Raw genomic sequence first — 19,467 nt, 5'->3', positions numbered from 1 at the left:
AAACAATGGTCTACCTGTAAATATCATCTGAACCAGATGTATAACCGAGGTTGAGCTCATCGCATGGTCCATCTTGAACAATGGATTCTGCACCTTTTTGTGCATCTTCAAAGACATTGTTTATGATTTCTGAATAGCTTGAAGCACTTTCCATTGAGTCATTACTGGGAACTGGATTTACTGTTTTCAAGTCCTTTGTTAAAGAAAGGTTAAAAGATGCTTCAAAACTAGACGAGAACTCTGACATGTGTTGAGTTTTTTGGTCACTTTTATCACAATCAGGTTTGACAGAAATCGAAGGTGGAATCAAAGGACTATTTTCGACTGTCTTTATTGTTTCCATTTCCTTTCTCAATAAGGTAGGTGGAACCAAAGGACTATTTTCGACTGTCTTTATTGTTTCCACTTCTTTTCTCAATAAGGTAGAGTCTTTAGTTGTTTGGACACCAGCCGACAACTGTGACATGTGTTGAGTTACTTGATCAACTTTATCACTTTTAGGTTTGGTAAAAAAAGTTGGAGATTCCCATGTGTTAGTGGTTGCTGTTCTATTCTGGATGCTGGAACGTGTCATTGTCTCTTCTGGAGAAGCAGGATGATTTACTATTGGTTCTGGGGTACATGGTTCTGAAGCCACTGGTTGATTTGGCTGATATTGACTTGCAGAATCTTTACGTAAGGCAGTGGAAATCTCTGAAATATCTACCTCTGATTGTCCTAAATTTGCTGCCCTTTCAGTAACAGTGGTTCTAGGGTTAATTGGGGCTGGGTTGAACATCACTGGAGGATTAAGTACTGGAAATGCAAGAGCAGTATTCATAGCTGCTACAGCTTTGATATGATTAGCAGCCATCTGGGAAGAGACTAACATCGCCAATGCAGGGTTATTAAACATGATTGTTTGTAATATTTGTTGCTGTAAAGTTGTTCAGAGAAAGACATAAGCTGCTGAACAGGTACTGTCTGCGGAAAATAAGAGCTTGGGAACATCTGTACTGGGTTCACACATGGTGTTTGGGGCACTAAGTAATTTGGCTGATTGATGTTGGAATGTGGAGTTTGTAATTGGGGAAATGTCGGGCTTTGTACATCTCGAAAATCTGCAGCCTTCTGCATCGAAGCTGATGGTCCTTCGGCTGGTAAAGGCTGCTTGTTCGTAACACTAGTGTCTGAAGTGAAACCTGGTGGTGGTCTCGTAACTGTGACAGTAGGTAGTGTAAGATCTACGCCAGTCTGAAAATACAAAACATACAGATTTATAAATTTGTTATTGACAATGCTTTTTCCACTTCTTAATTAATCTCTCTGACACTTTTTACAATGTATACATCCATAGCAAGAAAAGAGTGGGTGAAAAAAGAATAATGCTGAAACTGATCAGGAAGAGGAAAAGGAATTGGTTGGGTTACTGATTGAGACTGCCTACTGAAGGATGCACTGGAAATGAACGGGAGAAGAGTTCGGGTTAGAAGAAGATATCAGGTGATAGATGACATTAAGATATATGGATCTTATGAGGAAACAAAGAGGAAGGCAGAAAATAGGAAAGATTGGAAAAAGCTGGGTTTGCAGTGAAAGATCTACCCTTGGTCAGGACACTAAATGAAATGAAACCCATAGTAATTACAGTAGAATTCTCGTATCTGGCACCCAAATAATCAGCAATTTCAAAACAATGGCACTTTTAAATAAAAAGTAGAAAACTGAAAATACGAGGGACAGTCAGTAAATAAGTTACAAAATAAAACAGTGTCCTACATTTTTAATGAGGTACCTGAAGCAATCACTACTAGATGGTAATATTATCGAAGTGCACAAGAGAAACTAAGAAACAGCCATCTAGATCAATAACTAGACATCAGGAAGTGAGGTCGAAAACAGTCATCTTTAAAATAGGCAAGAACCTGTGTTGGGTTCTCAGATTTCTATTATATGATGTGCAGTATATATATTGATTGTGATGTTATCACAAAATGTCAATGTTATGTGATGATTTTGGCTGCACGAATAGCTATTATGTGAGTAATACATACTTTCTTGCCTGTTCATAAGTGGCAGAACAGCTAATTCAAAGGCCTCAGTCTTAAAGCTTTTGAGGTAGCCAATTAGTGAACTGGGTAGGTTAGGAAACATCAGTTGCAAAATGGCAGCACCTCAACAGGACTGTACCAGTATGTCTTTAAATAACCTATAAAACTGTTTTCCAATTAACTGGCAAAATCGGTTATACAGACTGGCATTGATTCATATTTGCTAGATAGAGGGAGTCTACTGTATAACGAAAATAATCTCAACAAATAACTACATTAGTCTGAGATAGCTTACAGAGATGGCAAAGATGGTTACCAATATGTTAAAATAAATAGATTCAGGCAAAATGGTGGGGCACTAAAACATACAAAAATAAATTAAACTGGAAATAACTCTTACATTTTTTAAAATTATAGTAATTGTAAAGTTTCTCTAATGGTTGTGAAAGACGCAAAATAAATAAATAAATAAATAAAAACATGGAAGTAGCAGAAATATGATTCATAATTGAGAGACCAGTAGCACAACTAAAACTATTGTTTAAAAAACGAAATTAACATGTAAGACAAAAATCAGATACTGACAACTGAGCTATCATCATTCAGAAAAACAAGAATAATTCTGTGGTGTTTGGTCAAAACTTAACTCCAAAAATGGCCATTTTCTGCTATCCACACCTACTTAGAAGCTATAGAAAAGCATGAGCATGTGCAAATAATTATTAAATAGTGCCCTAATCTGTGTTATTTTCATTCACATTTGTAAGTAAACTAGAATTCTGACTTTTAAAGGAAATGTGAAAATAAAAGTGCTTTTATCTGAAAACAGCTTTTTGGAAGTTAACATGTTCTGATCAAACATCACAGAATTGCAAAGATCATATTTAACGAATGGTAAACATTTGACTACAGAAAATAGCCCAAGAACAATGACCAAAAGAATAAAGAATATCAGTATGCCCAATAAGACATTGGAATGACTTATTTTATCTAAAAGTAAAATGGATCAATTTGATGTAATCACCGATACTGCTGCTGATGAGTTTCAATTAACTGATTTTCAAATATAAGTGAAGGCAGTAACATAAAACTAATCTGAATGTTATTTGTGATATACTTAAAGACATTTAGTACGAAGTGTAGAAGATCTTTCTAGAGATTAATAATTTTACTTTTGAATAAGATGTTGCAACAGTGACCACATAAAAACTAGGTTTATCTGTAACAAATAATATATCTATATTTGCTCTTTAATAACACCTTATAAACAATGTTGAAGACTCTAATCTTGGAACCTGACAGGAATGCGACGCGACCCTACAGTTCACGATAGTGACTCCTATTAGTAATGCTAGCCTGCAACCAGATGTCTAAAAATTGTGTTCTGTTCCTACCTCAAGTGGAAGCTGTTGAGCAAGTCATGTCAGCATCACTTTCAGCTGCAGTGTCACTTTTTTCACTACCCCTATTGCCATCACCATCATCAGTATTACTAATGTTATCACTATCACTATCACTGTCATAAGCCCCCTTAAATTTATAATTAGGCTTGTAATGTTGGGGACCGATAGGATGCGTTACGGTGGTTTCAAGTTGACTATCCATTCATCAGTCAGTACTCTAGCATGCATAAACAATGTACCTGCTGAATACTCCGTTCGCCAGTCACTACAGTAGCATGCATAAACGGTGTACCTGCTGAATAATAATGCAGAAGGTTGAAGGTTCTCAGGCGCATATTTTGCAGTGGAATTTGGTGAGAGTTTTGAAGTGAATGACGGGAATATTATATGTAAATTATGCAATACAAATTTATGAGGTTACAAGCAATATTATACTGTATACAGAGACATTGTAGCACAAGAAAATAAAGGAGAAAACTCAAACCCACGAATAATTCTATGACAGTTCTTCTGCACATAACAAAAGGTACGTAAAAATATATCTTTGTAATGCTATGTAGTGTATATTTACTTTCAGACCTGTCCAGATTTGTTTATGTGCACCTTGTTATTTGTGTAATCGAATGCAGAACCAAGTCAATGTCCTTGTACTAGCTCACACCCCCGGCTATATGGTACATAGCAGTCAACTTGTAAAATCGGTCCCCATCATTACAAGCCTAATAATTTTATTAATCATATATGATTGGAGTTCATGTTCTTCACAGTACCCCATTGTTTTCCTACATTTTCAATGTGTCTACAGAATTCTTCTCAGTTCGTGTGGACACTTACACTCTCATTTTACCAACATTTTCGAAATATCATATTGCTATTCACCCAGGTCTCGTCTATACAAAAAAAAAACCGATTGTCCCTTGCTCCAGAATTCATTTATTTGCACTAGATAGTACCTTGATCTTCAGCCTATGATGGGTGAAATTATTTTCAGAACATTTTGTAATATTGAACACATGCAATGATGATACACAAGCCTCAGTATGTTATCTGTTGTTTTTGATTCCCCGCTTTACTCCGCTACCTCACCTCGCAAGTTCCAAGATTGGAGTCTTCAACAGTAGTTGTTATTGCATATTCTTCAGGGAATTTTGTTTAATTGTAATTGAGTTCCACATCTACATGAATTGTAATTTTATATTTTTACTATAGAATTCACTGCAAATAAGGTAAATATTTTGAGAAGCGAGAACATGAAATTAGTTACTCTTGGAATATATATATATTTTTTTTTTGCATGTGGAATAAGAACTTTTTACAGCTCTCATAACGTAATTTTAATTCAATTCAATGCAACTCAGCTGGAAATAAAATTGCCTTAAGAATTTGAAATACAACCACTATTGTTTATAAAATGCCACAAAAGTTTATTGATCAAATAAGTTGGTACTTTCATGATACAATCTAAATGATATTCATACAACCAAACAGGTATTTAATACTGTTATTACAAAACACAAGTGACAAATTATTTGCAAATAAAATTACGACATTTGTAATGTTTTAAAAGAAGATGCTTTGATTTCCTAAAATGAAAACAAAAATGTGAACTGTGATACTTTCTTCAGTTCTTGTTTACAGATGGGATGTTCGAATCTGTATAAGTGTACGCACTTTCGAAGTTCATTTTGAATAGCAGATACACACAAGTTCCAGGGACTGCAAGGTCTTGGTTCCAATCCTAGGTGGCAGATTTTCTCACTAACAAACTTCCAACATGGATTCAGGCTTTACTCAGCCTCCTGTCAAATTGAGTATTGGGTCTTTCTCGGGGATAAAAAGCACTCAGAGCATGGTGTTGATGACCACACCACCTCAAGTTTAGTACCGAGGTCATGAAAACCTGGAACTCCACGTTAATGTCACCATTATGCTCACATGGTGTCTCAAGGTTAACACCTTTACCTTATCTACTTAAGAATCGTGAAGATGTATCACATATAAATGTTACAGAAACACTGAACGTGGGAACAAAACAATTTCTCTTTTAATAGGCATCCAATTAACACCACAGGAAATAGGACTACAGAATTCATTAGAATACAACCCTCACATCTTAACAATGGCACAGAATGTTGAAAGCATGTTATTTAATTCGTTTTGAATTAAAAAAGTTCTATGTTATGTTTCAGTTATCTTTTATTACGAATACGAACGCACACTGGAATGTGACCAACCTGCATAGTTTCTGCATCCAGAGATTCATATCCTTTTTCTCTTGAATTAAACTGATGTAGATGACACTCTAAGTGTACTGTGTATTACTTCTAAACCAGGGAATTTACTAAAATACGAGGATGGATCATTAAGTAACGCACAACAATTAAAAAAAGAAGTTTAAAAGACTGATTCGTCTCTTCATTCCACCTTTAACATTTTTCTATGTTATGTAGCAATGTGCAACAAATGTTTTCACAATCGAGCAGAAATTTCTCTAATAATGACTTCCAATTTTCATAACTGTTCACTGTTGGACTTAAAAACAATTAGCAACGAAAAGTACACATAGGCCTAATTCTTTACATAATAATTAATTTCTCTGAAACATAGTGGTCTGGGGCTGATCATTTAATTTATTTCATCTTATGCAAGAAACAGGACTTAAAAGAAAACTGTTTCAGCTGATTTCGAGTTCATCACCATTTCGTGTTTTTTTATTTAAAATAAAGACCCATGCTATTGAGCTTGTGTGTAACTGCAACTCGAAATAAACTTCGAAAGCACACGCACATTTGTACATATCCAAAGAAATGAATAATGACACACCGAAATCCTTGCACCACATGCAATAAAAGGCCATCTAACTACAGAAGAATAATATCACAATCATTTTAATCTTAAAACACATCCCTTTTAGGAAGCATGGTCATCCTTTGGAAAAGCTACATCACTTTAACACAAAAAAAGTCTCAACAATTCGGTATTCAGGGCAGGCCATTACAATGTACAATCAGCACACAATGAATTCTGTGTAGTCTAATGGAGAAAAAAATCCAACACATTTAGCTGATATGGTATTCGAAGTTTATCTTAGATTAATCTATGATTTTCTTACCCTGCATTTAAAAAAGGTGACTGCTTCTGAATATTCCTAAGTATTATCTACCTTTGGTCTATTGGAAACATGTAACAAGAAGAAATTATGAATCTGACTTCTGGGTCACAGCTTGAGTGAAATGTTTTTAAGTTTCGGCATAAACAAGAAATAGAAGCTAAACATCTTATGAGTCTGATCAAAAGGTACAGTAGAGGAGGCAAGACCTGTTCTGCAACCTTAGGTGCCGTGGCTGTATCACCAATGGGTATGGAGGAAGATAGGATTTTAGTCTGAGATGAACTTTCTCGTGTTAGTAGATTCGTATAATATTAACCATCATGAAACAAGCTCTCTTTTTGATAGCTCATTCTTTCCCCTATTACACAGCTTACATGCCAGAACTTTCCTTCTGACTTGGAACAGACTTATCAGACTTCATTTTATTACTCCTAAACTATTTTCAATATGATAGTGAAAGTTTGTGGCATGTCACCTTGAACATTTCTCTGCATAACAGAATTTTAGCACGCCTGACATCCAACCTAGTCACTGGCAGACAGTCAGCATTTATTGTTATATGGTCGTATTCTTCTTTCGTACAACCATGACTGTGTGCAGTAATCAGAAAATATACATAAATTTTGTTACAAACACGTTGATCAGAGAATCTGCACCAAATTTTGCCATTACCTCAGTGATGTACGGTACAAGTAGAGACCATTGAAAAATATTAAGACGGCTTTTTGTTATATTGCTATGGGAAAAACACAAATTAAGTAGTATCACTGCTCCAAGGAAAGTCAGTTAAGAGTGACGAATGTCTAGCATTGCTTTAAGACCATCACGGTTTGATTCATCATGAGTAGCTTATGGTCAAATATTAAAAAAATGTGTACTACTTATAAGTTCTCTTTCACATATGAGATGATGTTCACTGTAAGAGACCTGAAGGCTGGCTGGCAGCTTCATTATAACTCACTCTCGTCCATTCTGGACATCCTATTGCGAACTTTCTTGCCAAACACCCAACCCCTCAGGCCTCCTACTGTCCAGACATGACTTCTTGCGAATTTACCTGTTCCTCAGACTAATGATGTCACTGAAAGGTTCGAGATTTGAAGGCTTTGACGTAATCAAGATGTATGTGACAAAGGCCTTGCTAGAAATCTTTGAAAAGTGTTTCTGGACAGTAAGGAACTTCTAAGACAAGTGTGTGAAGTGAAAAGGGACCTACTTTACAAGGAATTAGAATATGAACTCCAAAAGCAAGTTATTCTTTTTTTTTTTCATGACTATAGGTCAGATATGTTTTAGCATGAAAATGTTTATGTCAGAATTTAACAATAATAATAATAATAATAATAATAATAATAACAGTAATAATAATAAAAATAAAAATAATAATAATAATAATATTTTCTGGCATTTTCCACATTAAAGTGGTTTACTGTCGTACCTACCAGGTGCAGGTTTGCTGAGTGCACTACTCTATCAGACAGGTGGCAATGTATTGCAGGGAGATTATAGGTTTATAGATGAGAAGTGATGATGAACAGCTAATGGGCAGACATCGGATTTATAGTATATGCAAATGCATGTTTTGAAGGATGGGTGGAATGGAGAAAAATTCTCTCCGGCACCGGAATTTGAAGTTTTACACAAAAACAAAATTTATCTGTATACTTTTATCACATCCATCAATCCCTACGTAGTGTATAACTAACTTACTGGACCTAAAATCTCCAGAATCATTCTACTATAAAACGAAAAGCCTGAGAATTACAATTTCTGTATAAAATTCAGGACAAAGAGGTTATAAGGATGTCAGTTATCGAAATAAATTGCACCACTTTCAAAATGACAGATAAGATATGAGTAGAAAAAAATACTTCCTTATGTAGTTTTAAGGTGTTTGAAAAAGTGTTTTTTTCTTTTCCCAATGATATACGTCAAACCAAGTTTACATTAAAGCAATTATGTACTATACAAATACAGCTAAAAATTTGAGTATAAATCTGCAGTGTGACTGCAAAACCTTTTAATAAGTAATTTGCAACAAATTAGGACATATTGCAAGATTGTCCTACCGAAGTTGTTGGAATATTTATCTAAATGACTAAAGGGGGACGACAAAAAGTAGAAAAGCTATTTTTTGTCTTTAAATTATTAAGAATAGCACAAATAAATGTCATCCTCAATAGTATATTTTTGTACTGAATTGATTTCCATAATTTAAGAGACAATGGGTGATTACGAACACACTTAAAACATACATGAGAATTTTACTGCAACTGTTGTTGGGAAAAAATGTTTATTTAAGAATGTAGGAGGAAAAAGATGATCTATAAATAAAAAACAAAAATTTCAAAAACATATTTTTATTTCAATCTAATTATTGTACAAAGCAGAACTTTTATGATTTACAATCAAAATTTATATCATTATACTATGATTAAACACTTTTTCCCAACACAAAACTGAGGCTGGTTTGAAATTACGAGTGTGAACATTTACAAAGGTAGAAAATAATGTACTGGCAGAGCATTTCTACCATACTGAAAATTCAACACTCATTCTTTCTTTTTGGCAATGATGGCCAACACAGTTTTGTTGGTTGCTTCATGTTTTAAAATTACAAAAATGCTCTATCTTCCAACATAAAAATTATGCATCATACAATTCATATACTGTACTTTGAATTATTTTAAATTTCTTAATCAAGAAGTTATTGTATGGAAACAATATTGTTGAGCCATAATACTATCTTAATTTCTCATATGTCAATGGATCATACTTAGAATTTGGGTTATTCAACTATATGTTGGAATTTAATACTTTTAATATTTCAGAACTACTTTAGTGTTCATAATTAGGGTTTTATTGCTGAAAACCTGTTGGGTCTATTATGTTTGGACCCAATAAAATATTACAGACAATCCTTCTGAGTCATGAGCAACACAATCCTAAAGATGGAAGCCTCATAATGTCAGAAATATCAAACAACGAAGTGATCTGACGGAATGAAAAATTTATCTAATTGTAAGACTATTCAAGAAATGTACCTCAGATTTAACAAGACAACATATTAATAATTAAGATATAACATTTATAATCAAATCTTAAACCTTTAAAACAGTTTGTCCCATTACCTTTATTTGAAATTATCTTCCTTCTATACAGTGTTTTTCAAAAAGATTGTAAAAAATCTTCATCAGGTTATAGGGCAGAACATTTGGAGCCATTTGAGATAGGGAATATATGTCTATCAGAGCTACAGCAACAAAGTACTAACCCCTGCAGATAGGCAACTTGCTTGGAGGTCCTTTTGGTGCTTGATAACTGTGTTCGTACAGAAACAACAAACAATACTGTAGGCGAGAATTATGTACATTACATTTAAGTTAATGTAGTAGGCAACAGTGCTTCTGGTAGGGGTGGTACATCCACATTATCTCTTGTCCTGCGTTGTAGTCTGTATTGACAGTGCATAATTGCTAGTTTCTCCTTTAGACCAATAAGTATTGAATAGCAACAAGAGAAGAGCGCAACACAGTGAGCTGTTTACATTTCGTTTATTACGAACTGAAACACTTTAAATGTGCTTCAAATCGGAAATATTGGTTTTACAACACAACACAATGTACAGTATTTTGTACAAACCAAATGTTCAGCGCAATTCTTGTATTTGCTTTGAGGTCCGTATTTTACGATCGTGCATTTGTAACACACTTAAAATACAGAGTGATTTATATAGAACTGACACATTTCTTTCTTTAATTATTCTGTTGGAAATTCATTCAATGACCCAATTTTATCACCAAATTAAGCAGAATGTTCTGGAGTTTCGATTCCTTGTCACTAGATGCGCAGATGTTTATGTTTTATTCCTATTGTTGGCAGCTGTTTTCGATATTTTGTGTCAACGTGAAAATGCAGTACACATTAAATCAACGATTCTTCCTTGTGAAGCAAAACTGGATTACGAATTCAATTACAGCTACTCAAAGGGCATACCAGAGAGAATTTGGTGTTCGCAATCCTCCCAAAAGAAACACAATACTGGGACTGGTAAACAAATTGGAAACAACTGGATCTCTGGTGAGTGAAAAGGGCAAGCATAGTTCATCTAGGCTTCCCATGGTTGTTGTTGATGTAAGAGCACGACTGGAGCAGTCACCCAAAAAATCATTAAGACGTTTGTCGCAGGAGACAGGGTACACCTACTCAATGTGTCAGAGAGCCTAAAGCCATATAGGGTTACGATTGTTCATCAGCTACAGGAACCAGATAAGGATAAAAGATTGAATTATTGTCGTTGGTTTCAGTCGTTCATTGTGCAAAATCCTGCCATATTGTCCATCACATGGTTCACAGATGAAGCATGGTTCCATTTATCCGGTTATGTGACGACCAAATAATTTCCAGGAACCTGTAGCCACCGAGATCTCCGGATTTGACAACGCCGGACTTCTTTCTATGGGGTTACTTAAAAGACAGGGTTTATGCCACACGTCCCCAGACATTGGACGATCTGAAGCACAACATCACACAGGAGATTCAAGCTAACAACAGAGTCCTCCAACGAGTGGCCAGTAACATGGAACGACGTGTTGAGTTGTGCCATATGCAGGATGGAGGACATTTTCAACATTTGCTATAGAGGTAAATAATCTCCCAAAATTCCTCTACATTTTAGGTATAATAAGTTGTCGCTAGCACAATTCGTTTTGAAACAATTAATGAAAGAAATGTGTCAGTTCTATATAAATCACTCTGTATTATGTTATTGTTTTTGTCTAATGCTTGGTCCCTGGCAGTGAAGCCATTAGCACTCTTGCTGTCCAGTATTTCTCTATTATGGTAGAGCATCACAGACACTTAAAATATCTCAGTTCATAATAAATGAAATGTAAACAACTCACATGTTGTGCTCTTCTCGTCACTGCTCCACATACTTATTGGCCTGAAGGAACAAATGTTCAGAGCCATGGTTTAGAGGCCCATGTTTCAGAACATGAATCTGTTGTGCATAAAATACTGTACATTGTTTGTTTTGTGTTATAAACCAACATTTCTGATTTGAAATACATTTAAACTGTCTCAGTTCGTAACAAATGAAATGTAGCGTTTTTCTCCTGTCCCTACTCCTTTTTTTTTTTTACAGTCAGAGCACACAACATAGTGCAATTGACAAAGTCAGTAATAAAAAGTAAACAACAAAACGATAAAATTAATTAAAAAACTCATTAATTTCATAAAATGGTTTGTTGATTAACCAACCAGAGACAAGTCGGTTAAAAGACTTCCTTTCCCGATTAAAAAGATATCTCGGAAATTTATTTGCTATTTTTGAAGACATAATAAAATAATTATTCATTGTTTTAGTTAGCCTACACTTAGGTATGTCAAAAAGGTCACGGTTTCTGGTGTTGTATATATGAACATCATTCCTATGTGTCAACATATGTGAATTTTCTTTGACGAAATTTAGGGCTTGATAAATATACAGTGATGTTACAGTTATAATTTTTTCATTTACAAATAACGGTCTGCAGTGTGCCTTCATTGATGAATTAGTTATAATTCTAATAGCTTTTTTCTGTAACATAAGTACTTTATTAGTATGAGAACTATTACCCCATAAAAGTAGTCCATAAGAAAGTATACTATGAAAATAAGAAAAATATTCTTCGGAACATACATTTTCAAATTTCGCAGAAGAAATATTACTCTTGACAATTTATTACAAACAGAATCAACATGGTCTGCCCAAGTAAGTGTGCTGTCCACACCAAGTAACACCAAGAAGTTCAAAATTATTATTTTCCATGACTGTACTACTAAACAACAAAGATGCAGTACTTATTGGCCTGAAGTAGGAATGAGCAATGATGACATATTCAATGTGCACTGTCAACACAGTCTAAACTCAGTGTAAGAGACAATGCGGATGTATTACCTCCACTTTCGAGCACTATTGTATACAACAACAACCCAAATGTATCTAATTCTAGCTTACACACTCTTCCTTTGCATAGGCATCACAGCTGGGAGGGGGGGGGGGCAAAGGGACCCCCACCCAATAATCTTCCGAAAAATAGTTCTGAGAGAAACTAATTTATTCAGTAAAGAAGACGAAAAATATGTTTTGAATTGGAGGCACAGTAATAGGATAATGCATCCCAACTTTGTTTTGTGGGATTTTACAAACTATTTTAACCACTGGTGAAGCAATAGCATCACTCATTTGTGATGCTGTTGTTAGATACAACTACCATTGGCAAATCTTGGGATTACAGTCTTATGATGGAGTTGAAAACATGAGTGGGATCAATAAAGGTGTTCAGTCTATCATAATAATATTGACAAACAGCCTCTGATTATTAATTTTATACAGGGTGATTCACGAGGAAAGGTAAAAAATTTAGGATATGATATCTTAGGCCATTTTGAGTGAAAAAGTTCATATGAACATAGGTCCGTTTTCGGACGATGGCAGAGCTAGATGAATTTTTTTGGTATAACGTCTCACCCCAATGTGAATCACACGTTACTATATGTTGCTGACTTGAGACAAGCGATCGCAATGAATGACGTAACACTGGAATCTGCATTGTGAGCGATGTAGATAAGAGAAACAAACCAGGTGGTGGGGGATTACAAATGTAACAAATATGCTCAAATGTAACAAATATGCTATCACTTATCATTTCACAGCAGTTCAGTCAGCTACCTACAGTACAGTAGTTATACAGGTACAGTTATCGGAAGTGTTAAGTTGTGTTTTTCAAGATGCCTTATAAATTTTCGACTACAGAATACGCAGATATTTTGTATGTTTATGGTTTGTGCAATGGAAGTACCTTGCGTGCCGTCGCTCAATATGAACGACGCTTTCCGAACAGAAGGGTACAATATCAAAGAGTATTTACTGTCTATGGGGTTGGATGAAAGACTTGGTATAGCAAAGGAATGGGGAAACGAGAGAGGCACTAATCGACTGTATTTTGGATGCAGCATAAGAACAGCCACGTGCAACTCTCCCGAATGATGAGCGCGATTCACGCCCGAGCGTAACAGTGCATTGAAGCAGGAGGTACCTTTGAAATGTGCGAAAACATCGACCCCGAATATAAACTTAAAATTTGTTCGTAATCTGTCTCTAATTACGAGTTAGTACAATGGAATCTCAGAAGTTTTTGTGAAATCAAAGAGCCATATCTCCATAATCATTCGAAAACGAACCTATATTCACATGAACTTTTTTACTCAGAATGACTTGAGAATTCACATCTTAAATTTTTTACCTTTCCTCGTGAATCACCCTGTATGTTAATAGTCCTTAGTTATGTGCACTGTGCTGCTCACTGTTGTGACTTCGTCATGAAGGAGAGCTGTAATTCATCTAGAATAGTAAAATGTGCTATGAAATGGGCATCAGTTGAGAATTCTATTTTCTAACACAAAAGTTAAATCTGTATCCACCCACATCCATGAGAATCAGTCCAAGGACCAGTTGAAAATACTGCCAGGATCAAACCACTGTCACACATGACAGATCTACCAAAGATCACAGACAGGACATTCTGACAATTTTGGTCTTTAAAACAGTGAGTGTCAGAAAAAAGTTACGAGAGAGCCAGAGATCTACTCAGTGTGTTTGAAAATGGACTGGCATATCTTGGTTTATTGATGGGGAAACAGTTAATTGATATTCTTGAACTTCTGAACAAGTCTTTCCAGGGGAAGAAAAATACTATGGCAGGTCTTATTACATCTGTTGACAGCACTGTTGATGGTTTAAACGAACTTAGGTCTAATGCAAAGTTGCAGTCTATTTTAAAAGGTTGCAATGAGAAGATTAAGGATCTTGGTTGGAAACCGTTAACATTTCCAACGCATAAGAAGCCACCAAAAATTTTATGGAACAGTCTGAGTCACATGCATATAAATTGTATGAAGAATACTATCAACAACAATACTTTGAAGTAATAGACACTGCTATGGTGGGACTTCAAAACCGATTTTTAAATCAAAATGGTATAACGAAAGTTCTTCCACAAAATGTTCTGATAAAAGGGAAAATGTCGATGTGTTTATTTCAAGATAAGGTGCTAAAGCATCATAATTAAAAGTGGAAATACAGATGTCCCAACGAAAGAACAACAATTCCTGCTTAAATGATGCTAGACAAACTCTGAAGTCAATGATGAAAGAGTCAGGTGTCATTCAGAAATGTGGAAAATCTTTTCCGGCTTTTACTGATATATCTATCATCCAGCTGTAAGACAGAAAAAAGCAACAGTACACTCTGCAGGCTCAAGACTTACCTGCAGTCAATTATGACTGAAAAAAAAAATTCTCAACCATGCAGCAGTGTGTCACACCACAAACAAGCATTGGAAGGTTGCAACATTTTTGTTTCCAAGAAAGGGCAATGTTACTACGAGATGTGATCATTAAATTCCAAGGCCTCTCCCATAAATGGAAATAAAATTACCTGATTTAAATTTGGCTGCCATCTTCTTCAAGGTAGTCCCCTTGGGCAGCTATACACTGATTCCAACGTGTCTGCCATTTTTGGAATGTCTTCTGGAAGTCGCGTTCTTGAAGCCTGTCAACCACCTTCTGCGATTCGAGTTGGCTCTCCTTCACTACGCCAAAATGGTGACCCTTTAGCTTCAATTTCATCTTCGGAAACAAAAAAAGACGCAGGGGGCCAAATCTGGTGAATACGGGGATGAGGAAGACGACAATCTTGTTATGGGTGCAAAACTGATGTGTTGCGAGAGCTCTGTGAGCTGGCACATTGTCAACATGGAGCATCCATTTGTTCTCTGTCCAGAGATGTGGTTGTTCATGTACAAAATGGACGTGAGGATCATTATGCACAATTTGTCGAATTTTTTCGACATTTTCGGCAGTGTTGCACATGTGTGGTCGACCTGGCCTCTCGTCATCCTCCAGCGATGTTCTGCCATTTCTGGAACGCGAATGCCACTCAAAACACCTTGCCTACTCATGCTTCATTTCTGTAGGCTTTCTTCAATATTCCATGGGTTTCAATTACCGATTTCCCAAAGAATTTGAAGTTGACTCTCTGCTCTAGTTTAGAGTCCATTATGAATTTGCAAATGCGCGGATGCACGTGCTAACAAAACCTTGTGTAACACTGGTCTCAATAAAGATAGGGCTTTGAAACTTTGTGTCGCATCTCTTCAAGGTCGTCTAGTGTCACTGCTGCGCGCATGTGCCAATCACATGATCCCCTCGCCCTCAGCAGACACAGTCTCGGAATTTAATGATCACACCTTGTATTGTATTTACAACAACGAAATTTTTTATGTAGCATAATAGCATGTAATCTCATTGAAAATAAATAGCAGTTATTAATGTAGTAATTAGTAGTTGTGAATTGTCTTTATTTTCATATGAAAACCGAATTCTAATTTAGGTGAACCAATAGAGATCCTGAAATGACGATAAAATAAAAATAAATAAGGACAGAAAAATACTTATTGGTATATATTTGATTTCAATAAATTGTAATGCAGAACAATAAGTCTGATGAGGATGACTGTCTGGTCTCTCAGATAAGGTTTGGAGTAAATCTGAGTGTCCCTCCAAATAATTTAATCAGATGCTAGTGACACTAATGTTTGCTTGTTATTTCCTGCACAGACACAATTACCAGGCACCAAAAGAGTCTTTAATTTCAAGCAACTTGCCTATCTGCAGGGGTTAGAACTTTTACAATGAAGTAGCTCTGAAAAGAGATTCAGCGGATATGCATTCCCTATTTCAAGTAGCTCCAAATGTCCTGATCTGCAATCCCATTAAAGTTCTTACAATCTTTTTTAAACACTCTGTACAGTAGTATCCAAAGCTACAAATTCGGCAACTCATATTTGATTTCCAAGACAGTTTCATTCCAATAATAATGGGTGTATGTATCTTGACTTGTGTTATGTGGTGGCCTTGCGCAATTCTGACCAAATGACCAGGAAATCCTTCTTCTTGTGAATATCTAACATTGGTTCATAGTTCTTACACGATTGAGAAGGAAACAGTAGAAAGGCTCAATCTTCCCTTGAAAGTAGATCATGGGAGAATCATCGTCTCAAATATAATCTTTTTGCTGTTAGGATAATTCTACAGTAAACAATAGCACATGACTGAAATGAGGCTTGCTTGGTGCCACCGATTCTCAGTGTGTGATCCCACCCATTGCTGTATATTGTTTCACATTAAACATTTCCCGTTATTCGCCAAAGTAAGTCTGATGTCACTACTATGCATCTGTTTGCTTAGGAAACTTTCTATTTAATTAAATTATTTTAAACTTTCATTTAAGATCAATAGCTGTTGGACTAATGTATTATTCCTTTCTTGTATTTAGCCATACTTCACCAAGGATGTAGAAGCCATAATACCACGTGCTGACGCAGACAGCAAGCTCAAGGTCAAGTGACACCAGCTTGTTACAAGAACAGACTATCTTGGTATTATTCTTTGTATTCACCTGCTTCATTGGGAAATTCTTAGTAAATAACAACTATAAAAGTACCTTTTCTTTTACATAACATTGTACATATGAATCCAGTTATATGTTTTACCATATTTATCTGCTGAAATTCAAATTTTCTTTTAAAATAAATACAAAGTTATGGCCCTCAAATACTGAACTCTATTTTCCTGCATTGTGCGAGTGTTTCGACTAGTAGCCAATCACAGGTATGACAGCCACTTGCTTGCGTTTACATTAGAACTATTCTAACAGCAGAAAGATTATAGTTACATGACAAGACTAAGGTTTTGACTAAGATTCTAGGAATTTAACAATCTCCAAGATAATGTATGTGGTTCATGTTTCTTGCTTAATTGTAACATAACCACAAAGAACGGATATACAATACAATGTTCTGTATGTATAGTTACATTGTTGTATGTTACCATCCGTCACTATTTATTACACACAAGGCTGGGCAAAATACTGACATCCAAGTATTTCAAATACAAATACAAAATACTTAAAAAAATTGTATTTGAAATACAAAATACTTTAAAAAAATTAACCACAATACATTTGTATTCCAAATACTCAAAATACATTTGTATTTCAAATACTCGATACAATACGGTATATAGGCCTAAAGAAATAAGAATATTACTGAAAATCTAAAATATTATATTAACATTAAAAGTATTTTACTTCGAAGTTTTATATAAACACTATAACTGAACATTCTTCCTTTACCCAGTCAGCAATGAAATTATGCTACATATGAATAATTACTGCTCCCTTTCAAAAAAACCAGTTTCTCAAGAAGTTTATCAGATAAGGATCCCCTTGCTTGTGAATGAATAAATCCTGCAAAACAGAACAGTCTTTCTGCAGGCGCAGAGGAACACAAACTTGTATTATACTTTATAAAAGCTTGTTTCACAGTTGGGTAATTCTCTAGAGTGCACAGGATTGTCCCTTTGCCATTGAAGAATTGTATGAGCTCATACTCCGCAGTAGACAAGCTCTTTTCTTTTTGCTTTTCAAAGTCTGTTGTACTTGAGTTGAAAACATAATTGTTTTTATCGTATTCATCGTCTGAATTAACCAAAGGTGTAGCAAAGAACTGCTCAGCTGATTTCACACACATATTCTGTATCCTATTATCATTTGGTGAGGCAGTGTCAGGTATCCATCCATCTTAAATGATGGGTGGAAACAAGCTGCCAAAATAGCTCAATTTACTTCTGGGGTCAGATCAAATATCGTTTTAAATCTTGATAAAAGCGAACTTATTAGGATTGGAGTTACTTGGAATGATGGTGTAGATTGCTAGATAACAGAATATGTAATCTGTTTTTGAGGGAAATTAATGTGGACAAAAGTTGGCCGTAATAGCATGTCTTCTCATTTTGCATTAAATTAAGGGCTACAGCAATGGATTTCAGAACTGCACAATATTCTTCAAGGTACTGAAACTCAACATCTTTGAAGGTTGGCAATCCCAGTTTTTCACATATACTGTTTATATCATGTTTGAATTGCAATATTTGCGAGATTGAGTCATAAAGAGAATTCCATCAAGTTGGGCAAGGAAACTTTAATGATTATTTCAAGACATCTGATCTACTTTCTGAGGATTTGGGTCTCCTAGACACATTCCATAATGCTGAACATTTAGCAAGTGGTGGGTGATGGATCCTTGATGCTGTTGGAGATTTCTTTGTGGCATTAAGGAAATCAGTTACGCAAGAAAACTAAATGTATGGCTAGCACATCTGAAATGGGTAGGCAAATAAGACAAAAGTTCATTCTTCGAATCCAAATCCAAAACTTGAAGGACAAGAAGAAGAAAAAATATTTTGAGTATTTGAAATACAAAATACATCAATGTTATGTATTTAAATACAAAATACTTTCGAAAATCCTTACAAATTACAAAATACAAATGTATTTCAAATACTGCCCAGCCCTCACATTTAAATATAGTCTAGTGGTCACAATGCTTGCAAATGAATCTGAGATTTGTGAGTTTAAACCTGTCTAGGGCTAGCTTAGAAGAGAAGTAAAGCACACGAAAGGACCCTACTTCTGACAGAGAACTTCAGACAAAATTTTTGGCCATTTCTTGCCCATGTCAAAATTTGGAGGTGGCACAATGGAATCATATCAGTGGTCTAAGAGTACATAGGCTTGACCCATCCTTCACCTGCAATCTATACCATATATCACATCACATACCATATACAGTTAACTCTTGATTATCTGTAGTAATGGGTGGGAGTCATTTCATGGAAAATCAAAAACACGGTTAATATGAAATGTCATAAAACTGAGACTTATTTAAAATTGCAGCACTAGAATCATTCACAATCAGAGGTTATAAATTGTTTTACCACAATAACAAAACTACCAACAATTTAATTTAATTTTGTC

The 19,467-nt window shown here is 35.3% G+C and overlaps 2 protein-coding genes and 1 long non-coding RNA gene across 6 annotated transcripts in view; 1 reads left to right on the top strand and 2 right to left on the bottom strand.

The window, feature by feature from the left end:
- Nucleotides 1-869, bottom strand: part of LOC138692867 (uncharacterized) — a 45,488-nt gene extending 44,619 nt beyond the window's left edge. Inside the window, exon 1 of one of the 2 annotated variants that reach the window (XM_069816170.1) lies at nt 15-869. In XM_069816170.1, coding sequence (XP_069672271.1) covers nt 15-853 — 839 coding nt within the window. In that variant the 5' untranslated portion in view covers nt 854-869. The remainder of the gene's footprint in view (nt 1-14) is intronic. The other variant, XM_069816171.1, reaches the window with a different exon arrangement.
- The window catches only part of LOC138692868 (KH domain-containing protein akap-1-like), an 89,428-nt gene continuing 70,825 nt past the window's right edge, over nt 865-19,467 (bottom strand). For all 3 annotated transcript variants that reach the window (XM_069816172.1, XM_069816174.1, XM_069816173.1), the window contains one exon: nt 865-1,233. In XM_069816172.1, the coding sequence (XP_069672273.1) occupies nt 865-1,233 (369 nt within the window). The remainder of the gene's footprint in view (nt 1,234-19,467) is intronic.
- Nucleotides 1,779-18,774, top strand: LOC138692870 (uncharacterized). Its single transcript, XR_011330152.1, has 2 exons — nt 1,779-2,018; nt 16,927-18,774. It is a non-coding gene; the product is annotated as an uncharacterized lncRNA (long non-coding RNA).

Source organism: Periplaneta americana, chromosome 17 (genome assembly GCF_040183065.1).
Source record: "Periplaneta americana isolate PAMFEO1 chromosome 17, P.americana_PAMFEO1_priV1, whole genome shotgun sequence".
Taxonomy (NCBI): Eukaryota; Metazoa; Arthropoda; class Insecta; order Blattodea; family Blattidae; genus Periplaneta; species Periplaneta americana.
This window is presented reverse-complemented; position numbering and strand designations above follow the sequence as displayed.